The sequence below is a fragment of the Octopus bimaculoides genome, chromosome 9, assembly GCF_046866305.1.
Source record: "Octopus bimaculoides isolate indiv1 chromosome 9, ASM4686630v1, whole genome shotgun sequence".
NCBI classification, from domain to species: Eukaryota; Metazoa; Mollusca; class Cephalopoda; order Octopoda; family Octopodidae; genus Octopus; species Octopus bimaculoides.
The window spans coordinates 68,718,644-68,737,565 of NC_142936.1; the positions used below are offsets into that span (position 1 = coordinate 68,718,644).

The 18,922-nt window shown below is 32.6% G+C and overlaps 1 protein-coding gene across 17 annotated transcripts in view; it reads left to right on the forward strand.

Annotated features, from left to right (window-relative positions):
• LOC106883044 (ubiquitin carboxyl-terminal hydrolase 9X) overlaps positions 1–18,922 on the forward strand; it is a 160,126-nt gene that overhangs the window by 110,154 nt on the left and 31,050 nt on the right. For all 17 annotated transcript variants that reach the window (XM_089357649.1, XM_089357658.1, XM_089357653.1 and 14 more), the window contains 17 exons: positions 737–828; positions 2,324–2,561; positions 4,689–4,814; positions 4,950–5,110; positions 5,280–5,388; positions 5,981–6,036; positions 7,671–7,761; positions 9,423–9,569; positions 9,685–9,892; positions 11,431–11,567; positions 12,143–12,244; positions 12,892–13,067; positions 14,184–14,357; positions 15,123–15,264; positions 16,321–16,406; positions 16,532–16,623; positions 18,450–18,570. In XM_089357649.1, the coding sequence (XP_089213775.1) occupies positions 737–828; positions 2,324–2,561; positions 4,689–4,814; positions 4,950–5,110; positions 5,280–5,388; positions 5,981–6,036; positions 7,671–7,761; positions 9,423–9,569; positions 9,685–9,892; positions 11,431–11,567; positions 12,143–12,244; positions 12,892–13,067; positions 14,184–14,357; positions 15,123–15,264; positions 16,321–16,406; positions 16,532–16,623; positions 18,450–18,570 (2,258 nt within the window). The remainder of the gene's footprint in view (positions 1–736; positions 829–2,323; positions 2,562–4,688; positions 4,815–4,949; positions 5,111–5,279; positions 5,389–5,980; positions 6,037–7,670; positions 7,762–9,422; positions 9,570–9,684; positions 9,893–11,430; positions 11,568–12,142; positions 12,245–12,891; positions 13,068–14,183; positions 14,358–15,122; positions 15,265–16,320; positions 16,407–16,531; positions 16,624–18,449; positions 18,571–18,922) is intronic.

The window sequence follows — 18,922 nt, forward strand, 5'->3', positions numbered from 1 at the left end:
TCCATTTTTATTTTAAATCTCTTGAAATGGTTTCCGAATTTAGAATATTAATTTTCTTCATTATAATTATCAAGAACTGATTAGCAGTTTTTTTTTTTTTTTTTTTTCAACATTGCTTTGATTACACCTATCAGCAAATTCATACTTCTAGTAGGAATAATTAGAGAATATGTATCAATAAACAAACATAATGATTTTATATACAGTTAAATATGTCACATAACAGTTAAGGTATTTCTAAAATCATGTGGTAAAATTCTTTAATGTTCTAATGGAAAGCAATTATCAGTCCTTCCTTGTCCTTTTTGTTTATTTTTATTCTATTTATCATCACTAAAAGGACAAATAGTGGTATACTAGTGCTTATTTTTTTCTATTTACTTTAACCCTTTAGCAATTAAACTGACCATATCTGGCCTAAATATTCTACCTGTTTTATGTTCAAATCAACCAGATCCAGTTTCTCACACCTACTAAACAATGTCATTCTTAAAATATACAACCACATCATTGAAATAATGAAGCAACAAGATTATGCATGATTAATTCAAAACAATGTGTATAAATATGCATTACATTTGACAGAGTAATCTGATTATTAAAGGGTTAAATATACTGGTGTCTTGTTGAATGAAATTAGTACAGTGATGTTTGAATTTTAGGTTAATATTTGAATTTTGTGATTGTTGGTTTTTGTTTCCTCATTCTTAAAAAGATTTCTTCTTTCTCTTTCCAGTATAATTTTGTACGTAGTGGTGGTGTACAATTATCTTTAAATATGTTAATGAAAAATAATTTCTTGCCAAATGCTGATCTCCCTACTAGAAGGTAAGTTAGCTTATTGAATTGCTAATATGAAACTTTCACTACAATTACACATTAAATATGTGGACGTTTTTCCCTCTGTTCAACCAAAAGCAAGATATAAGAAAATAACTTGTTCAACACGAGATGGAGAAATATCCTCTTCAGATATTTTCATTCCCAGAAAAGTCAAATTTCTTCTTCTGGAGAATGACCTTATTTTGTTAATGGCGATTGTACCTTGGTTAGCCTTGCAACTACCACATTTTCTCTGCTCGTCAGTTTTGCTTTGCTATTAGTATCTTTTATCTTAGTATACCCTGACTCCTTCGATCCCTTTTAATAGAGCTTCCATGCAGTTCTGAAATAAGCCACTCAAATTCTTAAGGCTCGTTTGAAGTTTGTTAACCAGGTAGAGACCATTGGTTGTATTAATAGTGCAAATCCACCTTGCTTCCTCCACTAAAGTTATTTGCCAATACACATGCTTTAAATCGAAAGTGGAGAAAAATTTCACACTTGACATACCGGAGAAGATAGTGTCAATTGATGGTATGAGAAAAGAATAGGTGTCAATATGTGCATTTAAATGAGCCTTGTGATCAAGACACATGCGAAGAGATCCATCTTTTTTTCACAGCTGTACCACGGGTGAGGCACATCTGACTACAGAGTAATCCAATGGTGTGATGACCACCCCCTTTAACTCATCTTTCACTTCTTTTTCCAAATGTACTGGAATGCGTCTTGCCGGACTCATCACGTTACTTCTCGCATCAGAGCAGTTGACTCAAGCCACAAAACCTTTAATATCTCTGGGAATACATCCATGTTTAAATTGAAACAAAACAAACTTAATATCTTTTCCAATCAGCCCAAAAGAGTATGGGCTGTCTACCACAATAAATTTACTTGACTCATCGGCGTTGTTGAGTTTAAATGTCACTCAGATTGATCCAATAACCTTTAGATTTTAACCATCAAAAGTGGTTAATCTATTGTGGCATGATTCGATTTGCTAACCGTTACTTAAGAAATATAAATATTTTGAATGTTAAGTGAGAAAAAAAAAAATCAGTTTCAGTTTGACTGATTTATTTGCTGGTTCTAAATCAAAGGTAATTTTTGATCTGCAGAAATATAGTAAAAATTTCTAGACCATTGATTTACTTCTGTGCATCTCTTGTCTCATTGGTAAAACCGGTAGAAATTAAGAAATAGTTTCTTTACAAATATATGAAAAGTACCATTTAGAAGACTTTGCCTTTGTATTTTTTTTTTTTTTTCATTAATATTTTATTTAACTGTCTCATCACTTATTATCATTGCACTGTCACATCATTTGATATAAATATTGAATATTATAAATCAAAAATGTACTGCTTAAAACCCTCTTTCTTCTCATTAGTCTTTTATTTCACTATCCGATACCATGCTCTTATATCATTTGATCTTATGTAAATAATATACTTGATCAATGTAAATTCTAGTGATCTATTATTAATTTCTTTGGTTTTAGGAGTGCCTATGTGACAGTTCTGAAGATTTGCAAATTGATGACCACAACTGTTGGCCATGCCAAAGTTCAAGTTGCAGTTGATGCTTGTAGTGCTGATTCTCAGACCACTCCAATCCCTGTTAATGAACATAATTATGCAGTTACTCTTCAACAAGCATTGATATACATCCCCAACTCAACATCTGAGTTTACATTAAGGAATGTGGCTGCACGCCTTGGTCAACAACTGAAAGAACAGGTAAAACTAATTAACACAATTCTAATTATTAATCATCTAGGATGTACATTTATATCCTCTACCTTAGTCTTATTATCTTATTTATGAGCTATATTCTTTTTAGATCATGTACCAAAGTCAGTTTTGTTTTTCATCCTTTTGAGGGTTGATAAAATACTAGTCATGTTTTAAGGTCAGTTTAAACAACTCTTCAATATCTCAAAATTTGCAGTCTGCTATTGAAGTTGGAGATCATTGTTCTATGTGAGAAGATTAAGCCTTTTGTTAACATATCTTTTTCTGTAGAGATGTTCTTCAAAAATAATAAAGAATTTAGTAAAATAACTTTATCATTATTAAGCTAATACTTGGGACTTAACATGACATTTTAATGTAAGTTTTTGACTTAAATCGTTTTAAAACAGGAAGTTAGTATCATAGATGCTAGAAGTAGTCTCAGGCAGCTTTGTATCAAAAGGGTTAAAGGGAGCCTTTTATTTCTAGAAACATATTTAAATGAAATATTTTTGAAAATATTGAAAATTAATTAGGATTTGTAGTATTTTGCTTTTGTAATTACATGCATTATAGAAGTCTATCATGTCTTAAAAATGCATCCAAGTGATGAGACCTGATTGAAAAAAAGAAAGCAGTAGTGGTCTTAACTAATTGCATTATTAGTATATCAAGAACTTCCGCCTGACAGAGCTCATCTTTCTGTGGTATACCTGCAATAGAATTTGACCCAACCAAATTCTCATTAGTTCAACAACTTTCAGTGACAGGAAACTCAATGGCCAAACTATGAGCTGGCACTCTGGTACTGTGATTCCTAATATGAGTGGTTATCATATGTTCAGAGTAAAGGATAGATTTTTAAACAATGTATAAAATGATAGAGAATTGAAGTTTTTAAAAGTTCCCCAAATTGTCTTACCACTTGTCATAGTCCTTCATCATCTGACATACACAACAACACTGCCAACTTTGTTGTGGTGTATGTTATGTTTAATGACCAATTACTATTTCCTGCACCAACCCTTGTTCAGTATTGACTGGGTGCAATTTATGATATCAATGGCACTACCTGTGGAACACCTAAAGCAGAGTTTGCATTCCTTTTGTTCCTTCTCGGCAAAAATGACATCTTGAAAGCATATTATGTCCATGCCCTCAACACCCAATCTGTCTCTGTGAAGCCTTTCTCTACACATTCTATGACTCCATCACTCTTCTCAAGTGCTGTATTTATGACCCTCTTCTGTGCTATCAGTTATCCCTCTCTTTAGAACCACATCTTTTGTCACTAATCCCGCATTTTCAGTATCATTCCAGACCATGATACTTTGCACTCAATGCCTCTTTCTCCAGAACACTCTCTCCTATTTGCCTTCAACACTTCTCTCCATCTTTCAACTCTTATGTTCCTCTCACCCCCTCCTCTATTGCTCTGCATTCCTCTCTCATTGCCTCACTTCACTTCTATCTACAGTTTTATTATACTGTTTGCCCCTCACTCTCCTCTTTCATTTGTATAGTTACTTGTTACCTCCTCCTGTCTGACCCATCTCTTTTTTTTGTTCACCTTTTCCCTCAAATTGATATTCACCATTAATTATACTTCCACTCTTGTTTACTGCATTCGTCTCTGTCTATATTTCTCACTATCTGTCACTCTCCATTCAAACCTTCACAAATTTACCTACTCACTCACCCTTTCAAATCCTCTGTCCATGTTCTTTCTTATACTTTCTTATATCATTACCACTACCATCTGCTTTCTTTTTTGTTAGCTGGAGTAGCAATATATCTCCTCTGCAAGACACCTGTTCCTGTTCTTCTTTTATACTTAAACCTCTCAACATTTGACATAAGCCACTTCCCTCAATACTACACCACCCCTTAGATGAGGGTAAGTTCTGCGAAAGAAGCACCCAATGTGTGCTCTGAAAAGTGGTTGACATTAGGAAGTGCTTTGATCTATAAAAATTAGGCAAAAGCAAACTTTGGAGCTTGATGCAGTCCTCTGGCTCGTCAGATCTTGTTGAATTATTCAACCATGCCAGCATAGAAGGCAGGCATTAAATGATGATAATGGTGATGGTATATGTATATCTGATATAATATATTATCTCCCTTGTTTTCTAGGCTTTTGGTGCTCTTCCTGATTTGAACACTATTAAAGCTATTCAGAAAATTGCCTGGTCATCATGTACGGGTTCTTTGCATTTGGTTCATGACTCTAATGAAGAAATTCATCGGATTGTTGAGAAGGTAAGGACTATGGACTTATTTCTGTCATCTTTGTTATTTTTTAATAATGATTATTGTTTCTAAATCAAGACAATACACAGATAAATCAATGAATGTTATGTTTATCTCATGATTTTGCAAATATGTTTTATGCAGGGTAAAGAAAACACTGAGCCCGAAGACATTGAAGTTACCCGTGAAGCTTTAGAACTGCTTTCTGTATGTTTGGCACTTTGTCCTGCTGCTTTAGAATCACTTAATAAAGACAAAGCATGGCAGATCTTCATCATCGATCTTCTCCTTCTTTGTAAAAACAGGTATGTATTTGTGAATTAGTCTTCAGTTTGTTTGTAATGTTTGTTAGTTTCCCTTCTTTTCTCTTAAGTTTTACTTGAAAAACAGGAGAAAACACTTTTTAAAATTTTAAATGTAATATCGCAGTTTATTATTTGTTATTCATTTTGTATATTTATTCGTTATTTTCAGGGAGATCCGTACATGGGCTGCTGAGCAGTTTTTCCAAATGGCTACAAAATGTAGTAGTGGAAATCGACCTCTACCCTTCTTCATCACTTTGCTCTTTACTGTGTTGTCTGTAAGTAAACCCTTGATTTTGATAGGTTTTTAGTTTATGGCAGTTTTGTTGGTGCCTGCATAGCTGTGTGGTTTAAAAAGTTTACTTAGCAGTTACATAGTTCCAGCTTCAATCCCACTGCACTATCTATTGAACTGGTGTCTTCTCCTGCCTCCTCAGGCTGACTAAATGCCTTGAGTAAAATTAGCTTGACAAACCTGTGCAGTTGTGTGTGATGATTATATAACACCTTTTGGTTATGCCCCATTTGTAACTCTATCTTATTTACCGAACTATTTGCTAAAACCAATACATCCTCAACAAATACCCAATTTTTAAATGATATTTTACAAAAATTATTAATTAAAAAAAAAAAAGGCCATATTAGTTTTAATTCATCCAATTAGGAGAATAAATCCTTTTCTTTACCAAATCCCTTGGCTTGATCTTATTTCATTATTTAAAGTTGTTTCATAGTTGCAAGTAATTTATCTGTTCCTTTCTCTGCTTATGTCTGTTTTTGTCTTTGAACAATAAAAACTATTTAGAGATTTCAATAACTGTCAAAACTGTTAATGAAAAATATCAAAAGTCAATTTGTATTTCATTTCAGAGTACAGTGAAGGAAAATGCAAAGCAAGCACACGAATATTTTCATTTATTGTGTCGGTATGTTAAATGTTATTCTCTCACTTCAATAACTGCTACAATATCAGAAATTTTTCTTTTTTTCCCAAATTCTATAGCAACTTTGTAGAAAAAGTAATCTTAGTGAACTTAAGTAAGCTCAGGAGTTGGTAATCATTGAAATTTTATAACTGTAAACATGTTTTATTGCATTAGGTTTCCACACACCAAAGAGCTGTATCTCTACTGAGAACCTACTGTTTTAAATTCGCTCAAAACTGCAATGTCAGTTTGTTTTGGTTGAGTTCTGTTTTACTGTAAATGTACTGAGCAAAAACATTGATTTAAACAGAAAATAACCAGAGTACCAAGGCTTTCTTTAATTATATGGTACTTCTAGTGGACTTTTACTAAAGTCATGCGATAACTTAACTTATTATGGTAACTAAATATACACAGTTGATCAGTTGATTTCAGTAACTTAAGATTGATCTAGCCCTTTCTTTGTGAAGGATATATATATATATATGACAGTGTAATAATAGTTTCTGGTGTGTTTTGATATCAAATTACAAGTTCTGTCTTTAGCTTCTGGTCAGCTCTGAGTGAATGCAAAGGCATTCAAGTCATATTCATCTCATCCTTTTGATGCTCATTGATTAGAACTACATTAGCCAATGTGTCTGCCCCTTTTTAAAGCAGAAGTGTAATTTAAAAAACCATAGCTCATTTAACACATTTTTGTTTGGTCACTAAATGTTTGCTTCCTTCTTTGAGATGTCTCTTCTTAAACATTGCCTCTCCCGTCATTCTGTCACTGTTTCTCTTCCATTATTCCCTCTCCTACCACCTTCTTTTTATTATTACTCTGTCTCTCTTATCACATCCAAACTCATACCTCACCCACTTGATTTGATCATATTTTTTGCCTCGAATGAATAGTGACAACATTACAGTAAAGTAGGACTCTTTACTCTTGCAGAAGACAAGAGAAAGTCTCCAGTGCTGGTGCTGTGGTAAAATGCACTCAGTAGATTCTTTGAAGTGGTTGATGAATGATCAGAATTTAGTAACAGTCTCTTTTATGTTGCTGTCATTTTAAAATGTACCCAGTACACTCTGTAAAGTTGCCTTCCAATCCATGTAGGAGAGCAGTAGCAACAAATAAGAAATGACTTAAACTGTGATGATCTATCCAACACATACTGGCATGAGGTTTATGTAAAATGATGGTGAATGATGATAGCTTTCGGTTTTGAAATGTGACCTGTTGAACTAAGTAAATTTATAAACCTTCTAGTTGATCTGGAAATATTTGTTTCAAACAAATGTTCTGTTTGACTTAATATTTGCAATTAAATTTTGTATTGTGTTCAGCCGTTTCTCATTCAGAAATACTCCGTCAGATGTAATTCTTATCTATTCACATTGTTTTGGATTAATCCTGCATTATCTCGTGACTTTGAGATTTTAGTGATGTGACTGTTTATTTTTAGAATGACATTGTAGAATAGGTGACAGAGGTTGGATCTAGTCATTTCCAACATAAGTGGAATATTTGGGCCAAATATCACCACTTTAAATGCCAAAGGGCTTAACTTAAATTTGTTTAAAATTTTCTTTTCAAATTTGGTTATATTAATTGTAAAATAACATTCTTTTGGTTTTACCTTCAGGCTACTCAATCATGCTTATAGTAGTGAAGTTAGTTTACCAAACGCTGAAACTTTATTGAATAATGAAATAATCTGGTTGAAGAAAATTCGTGTAAGTTTACTTGATGTTCTTTCAAAAAGTATTTAAATCTCTGGCATCAGCTATTTTAAATGAAGTTGTTCTGTAATTTGGGAGATATTCTGTGCACAATAGATAGAATTTCTAACTATGCAGGTATTCTTTGTAACAGCATGATTTGGGGTTCAGTTGTCTTGGGACTGTAGTGTAAGCTCTGAGATGACCAATACCATATAAGGGTATTTGGTAGATGGAAACTGTAGAAAGCCCATCATGTAATATATATATATATATATATAGTAAAAGATAAAAGGATCATTTAGATCAAGGCAAATCAACAGTGAAGCACACTGCTAAACAGAATAACTCGAAAAACTTAGGTGAATTAACCATTCAGATTAGTGGTTAAGTTGAAAGAATATTTCACTGGTATCCAGTATTCTGCAAATCCAAAAGTATCCAAGATTTACTAGTGTGTTTAATGCAGTGTAATTACAGTGATAAAGATGAAACAAATGGATAATTTAGGTGCTACTGTCTGTGTTTCAATAGCAAACATTTATTATTAACACATTGCATCATACAGTTTGGCAAGATTACAGAGTAATGTTTACTTAATTCCACTTTGTAATACTCCATTAGAGGTTTATTAGGTGAAATGCTTTGATGGGATTATAGTAGTGTAATCCCCAAAATGGAAGTATGCATTAGCTTTATGTAAACTACCTTAACATACACTCAATTTTTGCTTTGTCTTTTCAGTTGAAAATAATGAATTTGTTTTGCATGTGAAGTTTATGATTTTGATTGGTTACTGGCTCTACACAAGCACTACTGTCTCTAAATGAATCAAACTGTATATTTAATTATCCTTTATTTGAAAATTTCTTAGGCTACCATAATTTTGTTGGTACATATCACCTAATAAACCTCTAATGAAGTATTACCTTCAATGTTAAGGAAACCTGTTATAATCTTATATAATTTCGCACATTATTGCATACCAAATCATATGATACGATGTGTTAATAAACTTTTGCTTCTGAAATATGTATAGTAATACCCAGATTATCCATTCATTTCATATTTATTATTTTATATATACTTTCCTTGACATGAAATAAACACATTCTGTACTTCAAAAACATGTAAGGGTTGGTGACAGGATGAGCATTTGACTGTAAAATTCTAACTCAGATAAGTTCAGTCCAAACCCATGCTAGCAAGGAAGAAATCAGATACTAACAAATAATTACTGACTGTTTGTAGATTTTGATTTGGTGATAAAAGTACAGGAAAAATTATGGATGATATCAATAAAATAATCATAACATTTGATTGTAATTTTTGAAACAGGCACCATACCTTGGTTTTACTGCATAAACCTGCTAGGATAATTTGAACCAGGGTGAAATTACATATTATTACCATTTATACATTGTTAGAAAATTTTTGCATTCTAATTAAACTTTATTATTAACTATAAGAGTTGGGAATAAAGCTAAAAAGAGACAAAATTTAATGCTAATTATTAAAGTAATGAAGGGTATTCTTGTTAGTTCACTCTTTTAAAAGTCAACTCCTTTTTGAAATGGTTTCTTTTAATGTGTCCATAGTATGTCTATTGACCTGATTTAACTTGTACCTTGATTGTGAAACCACAGACTGATATGGGTATTTATTTACTTTTTCAGGAGCAAGCTTTGCCCCAAACTGAGATCCAGGTTGATAATGCATTATTGGAAGGACATTTGGGAATTACCAGAGAACTTCTCTCATTCCAGACTCCAGACAAGAAATTTCACATTGGTGCAGAAAAAGGAGGTTTAGATCTCATCAGAGTATGTGTCCATATTCCTTTCATTATTGATCTTGGCAATTTCTGCTGCTTTTACCATGTTGCACTAAAATAAGAGATTCATGAATGAGTAAATTTTCTTCATATGCTATTTTCAGGAATTAGTAGAGGATTTCATCTTTCCTGCTTCTAAGATTGTAGTTCAATGTCGAAAACTTAATGACTTTCCACCAGAGCAAGCTGTTCCTGTATGCACCACTCCAGCCACTGTTACGGCAGCATTTGATTTGTTAGTTTCCTTATGTACACGCTGTGTGAAAAACCTCAAGTGTTTAGCCAATATGCTAATAGACATGTTTTACACAGGTTAGTATTTTTGAAACTCTTGAAAAAAAATTCCAACATGATTATCCCATCTCCATACTGAGCTAGGTCTTTCACTGGTGTTGTTACTCTTATGTGGCCTATGTCTTTAATTAATACCTTAATTTTGGTCATATTTACCTTTAGGTCATTTGTTTATGTTAATGTTTAAAGCTTCTTGTACAATTCTTTCTGTGCTTCTAAGATGGGAACAGTTAGTGCACTATAGTCTTGAACTTTTTGAGTACATGTATAAAAAGATGATTGAGAGTGTAGTTTGGTAGACAACTTGTTGGGCACATTGTTGATCTTACTCTGTTTTTAATGCTTTTATTATAATCTAAACATGTTTTTTGAACTGCTTGGTTGCCAACTAGACTAGTGATCAAAGGATCCTGTCAAAATCCTCCTTTAGGTTAACAGTATTTCACTGACAATTCATTCACCAGCAAAATAGCATCTGTGGTTCCATTCTCTGCTACAAACCTGTGCTCCATTTTATCTAATCCAAATGTATCTTGTATTTTATTTAACACCTATGATCATTCTCTCCCTCACCTACTAAATGTGAATAGCCATGCAACTCCTTCAAAGAACCTGCTCTTCCCCTTCCTCTCTCACACTTTAACCTTAGTATAAAGCCATCTGCACTTCCTTTGTAGTCTTGCAAGCTGCACAGTAACCTCAGTAGTGCCGGTGGCATGAAAAAAACACCCAGTACATGATGTAAAGTGTTCGGCATTAGGAAGGGTATCTAGATATAGAAACCATGTCAAAGCAGACATCTGCTATTAGCCCAATGAATTGCTCAAATTCCTTGAAATTTCCTGGCACAGGAAACTCAGATAGTGGCTACAGTCTGTGAGGGGCATTTTAGTATTTTCTGTAAATAATGTGACCAAGGAATTCTAACTCAGTCACAGTGAATTTGTTTTTTAAGTTGTGAAAGAGCAGCCTCCCCTACCTGCCCAACAGAGAAAGCAGCAATCTTTGTTATTGTGTATGTAAAATTTTTGTTAGGGTTGGGAGCTAGATTTACATGGCTGGATGTTATTTATCTGTCATCAAACAATTTACAATAAATAGTTGTTTTTTTTTTAAATAGCTAAATCATCTTTTTCATTAACCCTTTTGTTAACCATATTTCTGTTCAAATACACTGCTTTGATTCAATTTATTTTGAAAATAATGAATTTAATAAAATAATTTTGTCATTATGACATTGGTGATTGGAACATAAATTAGCATTAAATTTTGATGAAAGGTTTTAACTTAAAATCATTTAAAAACAAGAAATTTGTATTAAAGAACCTGGGGCAGTCTCTTGTAGGTTGGTATCAAAAGGGTTAATATTCGGTATTTTATTTTGCTGATTTCTCCATTATCCTACAGTGTAAATTTACTAAGAATAATTGTATTTTAAAAACTATTTAGAGGCCAACTTATTTAATTGTTGATAACATGAAAGTTTTAATGCTTTTGTGCTCTTCCTTTAGTCAAGAGAAAAAAATTAACTTTTTAAAATTTTTTTTATTTTCCAGATGAAATGTTCACTTTTTCAGAATTACCTCTAGTGGAATGGGAGTTTGTACCCCCTGTGGGTCCAAGACCTCCTAAAGGTTTTGTTGGCCTTAAGAATGCTGGTGCTACATGTTATATGAATTCTGTTTTACAACAGGTTAGCCAACACTTGATTAAATTTTAAAGACTTTTTTTTAAACAAAATCCCATGCAGTGTCTCATCTAGCTTGATGTACAGTAGGTAATGGAAAACAAACTCTCTGTTCAATGAAGATTTGTATCCTATATATTCTTCCTTTTCTATTAAGGATAAGTTTTTCAGTAAAATTGCAATGAATAAACAAAAACTTTGTCACTTTTTACATATTTTATAAATATATTTAATTTTTATTATTTGATTAAAGAATGTTTTAACATCCATTTTTTTCCATGCTAGAATGCATTAGAGGGGGGAGTTATTTGAAGCAGGATGCTCTTCCTGTCTCCAACTCTTATCTGTTTTTCAAGTAAGGGATTCTTAACTGCAGTTGTGAAAATGTTACGTTAGGTTGAGTTTTTATTCTTATGAAAATATTGGCTTAAAATTACAATAGATCTTAAACCAAGAAAATAATCTTTTTAAGGAATTCAGTTTTAACTTGGTGGATTGAATCTGAGTATTTCCTTCCTTTTTTTTTTGTCTCTGCACCACTTTTACATGAAATAATATTTTGTAAAATTTCCTCTTTTCAGCTCTTCATGATTGAACAGATTCGTCATGGAATACTTGCTGTGGAAGGAGCAGCAGACGACATCGAGGATGAATATATAGGAGACGAGAAGGGCGAGAATGAGGTAAAAATACCTTTTTGTGTGTTTACTTATATTTAGTAATGGATTCTTCTTGAACATGTTGTCCTACAAATATATACAGTTTAGTTTTCATTAGTTTCTATTATTGTCCATATTAATGTATAACATGGATCATAGCTGAGAATGTTGAGTTTTTCAAAAGTGGAATGCATAAAGAAATGTGTTGCAGATTCATCCAACCCATGCCAACATAGCTTAATGAATGTTACAACGATGGTCATAAATATAGTTGAAATTTATAGAAAAACAAAAGACGAAGACAGTTGTATGAACAATAAGCAAGTGTATCAGTTTGACACTTTAGAAAAATGAAAAAGTATTTTGTTTCGAGCCTATGCTCTTCAACAGAAAGGAATAAGAGAAAATAAACAGAGAGAGAATGAAAAAAAAACTTGTAGAGTTCAGTGGTCCAACGTGGCAAATGGTCGTAAATACATATGATTATATGTGAAGAGAACCTGCAAGTTTTGTATTTATAGTTGAACAAGTATTGAGTAAATATATCTTTGTTACGTACAGTTGATTGTTGACTTAATAATAGGACCATCATTTTTCTTTTTCAGTTTGTTCATTCTTAATATAATTACCAAATAAGGATTTTTTTTTTGTTTCTCCTTTCCTTTTCTTAGACAAATGTTGATCTTGGTGATGAAGAACGGAAGGATGAAGAAAAGAGTTCCAATAAACAAGGTGAAAGGAAAGATTACAATCTGGGTGTGATGAAACATGTCCAGTTGATCTTTGGTCATTTGGCTTGTAGCAAGCTGCAGTATTATGTACCCAGAGGCTTCTGGAAACACTTCAAGTAAGTAACAGAGAATTTGAAGTAAATTTTTTTACTTTACATTTTTAAAACATGTTTTATAATTGTGAAAGTAGGTTATAGCAAGAACAAGAGCCAAGCAAATACATTTATGTGGACCATTATCTAGATTACAAAATTAAAATACTGTATAACTTACTGGCCCCAAGCATATAACATTTTAAATGTTTTACTTCTAAGTTTTATATATATTATGTGATCACGTGACTAACCAGACTATCAGATGTTACACATCACTGGTCACAGTGCACTTGGCATTGTTGTATCCTTTGAATGATGCCACTCCATTGGTTAGGCAAGTAGGCCAACATTTCCCACTGATTGAAAGGGGGACTGGAACAAAGTGGAATGAAGTGTTTTTCTCAAGAACACAACACACTGTCTGGTCTAGGAAATGAACTCACAATCTAGTGATTGTGAGTGCAACAGCTTAATCAGTAGGCCATGTGATCACGTATGTGTGTGTGTACATTTACAATACAGTACCTAATCACATGAATAACACGACAAAATAAATTTAACAAATGGCTGGAACTACCTTGTTTAAGTGTCTTCTACTATCGCCTTCGGCGAACCAAAACCTTGTGAGTGGATTTGGTAGACAAAAACTGAAAGAAGTCCATCATATATATAGTGTTGGTGTGTTTACATCCTTGTAACTTAGTGGTTTGACTAAAGAGATTGATAGAATAAGTAACAGGCTTAAAAAAAAAAGTCAAATTCTGGAATTGATTTGTTTGACTAAAATTCTTTAAGGCAGTGCTCAACATGGCCACAGTCTAATGACTAAACCAAATAAAAGTTAAAAGATAAAAGAAAAGACACACACACACACACACACACACACACACACACACACACTCTCTCTCTCTCTCTCCCTCTCTCTCTCTCTCTCTCTGTCTCTCTCTCTCTCTCTAATTGGTGGTTTGATAGATATTACATTGTTGCTTATAAAAAAGACTGTTTCTTCCACGTCAATTCTGTTTCATTATCTATAGAAATTACCTGAAAAGTAAACCTTTCTAAAAAATTAAGTTTATGTTTTTAAAATATTATTGAATATCAATTTATTTCCAATCTTAAACTTTATAATTTCAGGTTATGGGGAGAACCGGTGAACTTGAGAGAACAACATGATGCATTAGAATTCTTCAACAGTCTTGTAGATAGTTTAGATGAAGCTCTTAAAGAACTTGGTCAGACCATGATTCTCAGTAAAGTTCTGGGAGGGTCATTTGCTGACCAAAAAATTTGCAAAGATTGTCCACATAGGTAAGTGTTGAAGGTTTTCTTCATTTAAAACAGAACTATATGTACGTTAAAGTACATTTCATTTTTTTTTTTTTTGTTTGTAGTTTTTAGAACATTTTATTAACTGTTTTTATTTCACTGACAGAACTGAGTCCACCATCCAGTTCTGATGGTCAGCAGAAGTGTTTTCATTTCCCTTTAGCTGCTAATACCTTTTCGAAAAATCATGAGTATTACAGCAGTTCATTTTGCCACACTTAAAAGTATGTGGCTTTGAGTTTTATTGACAGAAACCAATATTGACTCTTGGTACCATGTAAAAAACACTAGTGTTGGTGCCATGTAAAATGCCCTGGGGCCACGTAAAAAGTACCTGTTTGATGCCACGTAAAAAGCACCCAGTACACTGTAAAGTGGTTGGCATTAGGAAGAGCATTCAACTGTAGAAACCAAGCCAAAACAGACTATGGAACCTGGTGCAGTCTCTGGCTTTGCCAGCTCCTCTCGAGCCATCCAACATGTACCAGCATGGAGAAAACATACTAGATGTTAAATGATGATGATATGCTGTATACAATCCATTGAATTTTAAAATTTCAATGTAACTACTTATTTTCTTAACTGTTTACTTTTAAGAAAATTGTGTGTAAGCATTGTTTTATATGAAATATAGGACAAGAATTAGATTTTACTTCATGATATGACATATATACCAACATTTAATCATAACTTGCTTTTGATATTACTTGTTGCTAAAATTTTCTTTCAAATGTAAATTTTCTTCAGATATCAAAGAGAAGAAACTTTTACAACTCTAAATGTAGATATTCGAAATCATCAAAATTTACTTGAATCTTTAGAGCAGTATGTAAAAGGTGATCTTTTAGAAGGAGCAAATGCATATCACTGTGAAAAATGTAATAAAAAGGTATGTTGGCAATTTCTCACTTTAAAAATATATTGTATTTTTAAAAAAATCTTTTGATTTTCTTTTTTCAGTTTTGGTAAACAAAATCTCATTACTGTGGAGTTTTGTCCCTTCCTAATAAGAATGATGTTATCAAGCTTTTAATAGTTTTGTCTCTGAAAATGTTAGCATATGCAAATATACACTGAAATCTCGATCGCATGTTAACTTGATTATAGTAAATACTTCTGATTTAATTTTGCGTACTTCCTGTAAGTATTTGTGTGGTGAAGAAATTTGTCTCATAGCAACACAGTTTAGGAGTTGATCCTGTTGCAGTACCGTATGCAAATGTCCTCTATCATAGCCTGAAGGTTACTACTGGTATTGTCCTTCCTACTCTAAGATTTAAAAAAAAAAATTTGAAGACGAAAAATACCAACTTCACAAATTTATCATCTTCAGCCTAAGAACCATGCCCTGTCCAAAGCATTTTCATATGTTAGCCCTAAATGTCCGTGCTTGTTTTCAGACTTTTAGTTAGACATTGTTTATATTCTGAATAATATAAAGCTTTACTTTAATAAGCCCCAAGTTACTCTGGTGGTTAAAAAAAAATGAGTATGCGTATCATACATGATGCATGAGCACCAGGGAAATATCTCCTGTGATACATAGGACAAGCAAAGAGTTAAGTTTCAAAAAGAACCTCATTGATGTTTCTAAATGATGTAAATTGTTGAATAATCTTGCTTGATCTTTGAGGTAAAATAACTGATACAATTTCAATTTTCAACCCTTTTGATACCAACCCACCCAAGACTGGCCTTGGTTGTTTAAGAAACTTTTTGTTTTAAAGTGATTTAAATTAAAACCTTTCAGCAAAATTTCATGTTAAATTTATTCCAAACCTTTGTATAATATTGATAGTTATTTTATTAAATACTTAATTATTTTCAGAATTGATTGAAAGAAGGCAGTGAATTTCAACAGAAATATGGTTACTAAAGCGTTAATCTTCTCTAACCATGTTGCTGGGATTGTATTAACATGTGGTTTTGTATTGGCTTTTTTCAGGTAGACACTGTTAAAAGGCTCGTGATAAATAAATTGCCAAAAATTTTGGCTATCCAGCTCAAGAGATTTGATTATGACTGGGAACGGTAAGTTCTAGTCTTTGTCTAATAGTTTTTAAAAAAATTTTATTCAACTGCTTTTTTTTTTTTTAAAGAAGGAACAACTGTAATGTTTATCCTTTTATTGTTATATAATATTTTTATCATTGCAGAGAATGTGCAATCAAATTCAATGACTACTTTGAGTTTCCACGTGAGTTTGATATGGAACCTTATACTGTACAGGGATTAGCAAAAATTGAAGGTAAACATCTCTTACTGCACCCACCACTACCATCAGCCTATTTTTCTATCTTTTTATGATTAGGGCAGGTTGTCATGAATTAAATTAATTATTTGAAGTTACTACTCTTTTAGATAAGTTAAGGACCACACCTTGCTTGTATGTTGCATTTCTGGATGTTTTCCATGGCTACTTGCCTTTCTTATTGCCAACCACTTTATGAGTGTACTGATTGCTTTTTATCAGGGCATCAGCATAAGTGAGGTTACTTTGTCCCCAGCTGGACTAATGAGTCTTTTGTAATCTCTGTTATCTCTGTTTATTCACCTGTAGCTAAGAGTTGATATTAATGAAAGAAGACCAGAGTGAGAGAGGGAGATGGGTAATAGAAGAGAACTAATGGTAAGAGTGTAAGGGTTATAGCGGGGAGGGAGAGAGAGAGAGAGAGAGAGAAAATCAGTTGTATGAGGCATGTTGATCAAGAGATTCAATAGAAACATGAATGGCATGAAGGAAGGAAGGAAGTGATAGAAGGGAGTAATGGGAGAGAGGGAAGGTGATGTTTAGGTGAGTATTGGATGGAGAGAGTGACAGTAGGGAGGCGTATTGATAGGATGGGGTGGGATGAGCAAGTGATATTTAGTGACATTTAATATGGATATCGTAATTGGAGAGACCCAAATGTAGATATTACCCACCCCAATTTCTAACATATTGTCACCACCATCATTGTTTTCATGATTGTTTATCTATGTTTTGTGAATTTAAAAATGGCTGAAACCTTTTGTTTCAAATTTGTCAAAAGCTAACTTTAACTGAAGTTTAGTTTGTCAAAACATGTGGACTTGATAATAAAGAGTTAGTTTTGGTCTTTAAATTAAGGTTAGCTCTTGCTATATATATATATATATATATATATATATATATATATATATATCATCATCATCATCGTTTAACGTCCGCTTTCCATGCTAGCATGGGTTGGACGATTTGACTGAGGACTGGTGAAACCGGATGGCAACACCAGGCTCCAATCTAAATTTGGCAGAGTTTCTACAGCTGGATGCCCTTCCTAACGCCAACCACTCAGAGAGTGTAGTAGGTGTTTTTACGTGTCACCTGCACGAAGGCCAGTCAGGCGATACTGGCAACGGCCACGCTCAAAATATATATATATATATATACACTGAGGAAAATCAAAATGTGAAGTTGAAGGCAATCTGTTTTACCGTCTTAAAATATTTTTACAGGCACACCTCAACTTACATTCTTTCGTGTTGTCTTTTTTAACTTTATATCGCTTTTCATTTTTTTTTAAAGAAACTAATGGGAAAATGAATCTCCCCTTCAGTTGATTTATCCAACTGTATGTTGATTTCAACAAACATATTTCAATGCTTAAAAAGTTTTTAAAAATCACATAAAAACCAATGCTGAAGTGGAAAAATCAAATGAAATACATGTGAAAATATGTATAAATCATTTATTAAAACAAATATAAGCTAATAAATTTTTTAAGATGTTTTTTTCATGTTACATCATTTTTTGAGTTAAGTTACATCTCTTGGAACTAATAACTGATGTAAGTTGAAGTATGCCTGTATTTGGTGTAGGGAAGGTTAGGGTTAGGGTTAGGGTTAGGCTGGAGAATAAAATTTTAGTATTGCAGTAATTTCAAAACATGGTTTATTGAAATTTTCTAGTCTATCCAATTTGTATTAGCAAGGGAAGCTTGGGGGAATGAGGTACAAATTAACACTTTTTATTTGTATTGTCACTGGTAAGTAAGGTTGCATTTATTTGATAAGACTTTGTTTGAAATTAAATAAAATAAAATTTTATTTCAGGAGAAATTATTGATGCTGACTGTGATGATAAAGAGCAAAGTACAAAATACAAGCTAGTTGGGGTTGTGGTCCATAGTGGACAAGCTAGTGGAGGACATTATTACTCTTATATTTTACACAGGTAAAACAATATTTTCTACTGAGACATTATTTGAACAAATTTTCCATTTACATTCTGATTATCTTTGGTGTGTGTGTGCATATATTTCCTATTCCTTTGTCATTTACTTAATTACATATAATGCTATGTATCCAACTTAAACTTTGTTCTGAAACATATGTATATTGAGTTCTAATGCCTGATTATTATTATTACTATGTCTAACTGAAATGTTACTCTCTCTCTCTCTCCCCATATATATATATATATATATATATATATATATATATATATATGTATATATGTATATATATATATATATGTATATATATATGTATATATATATATATGTATATATATATGTATATATATA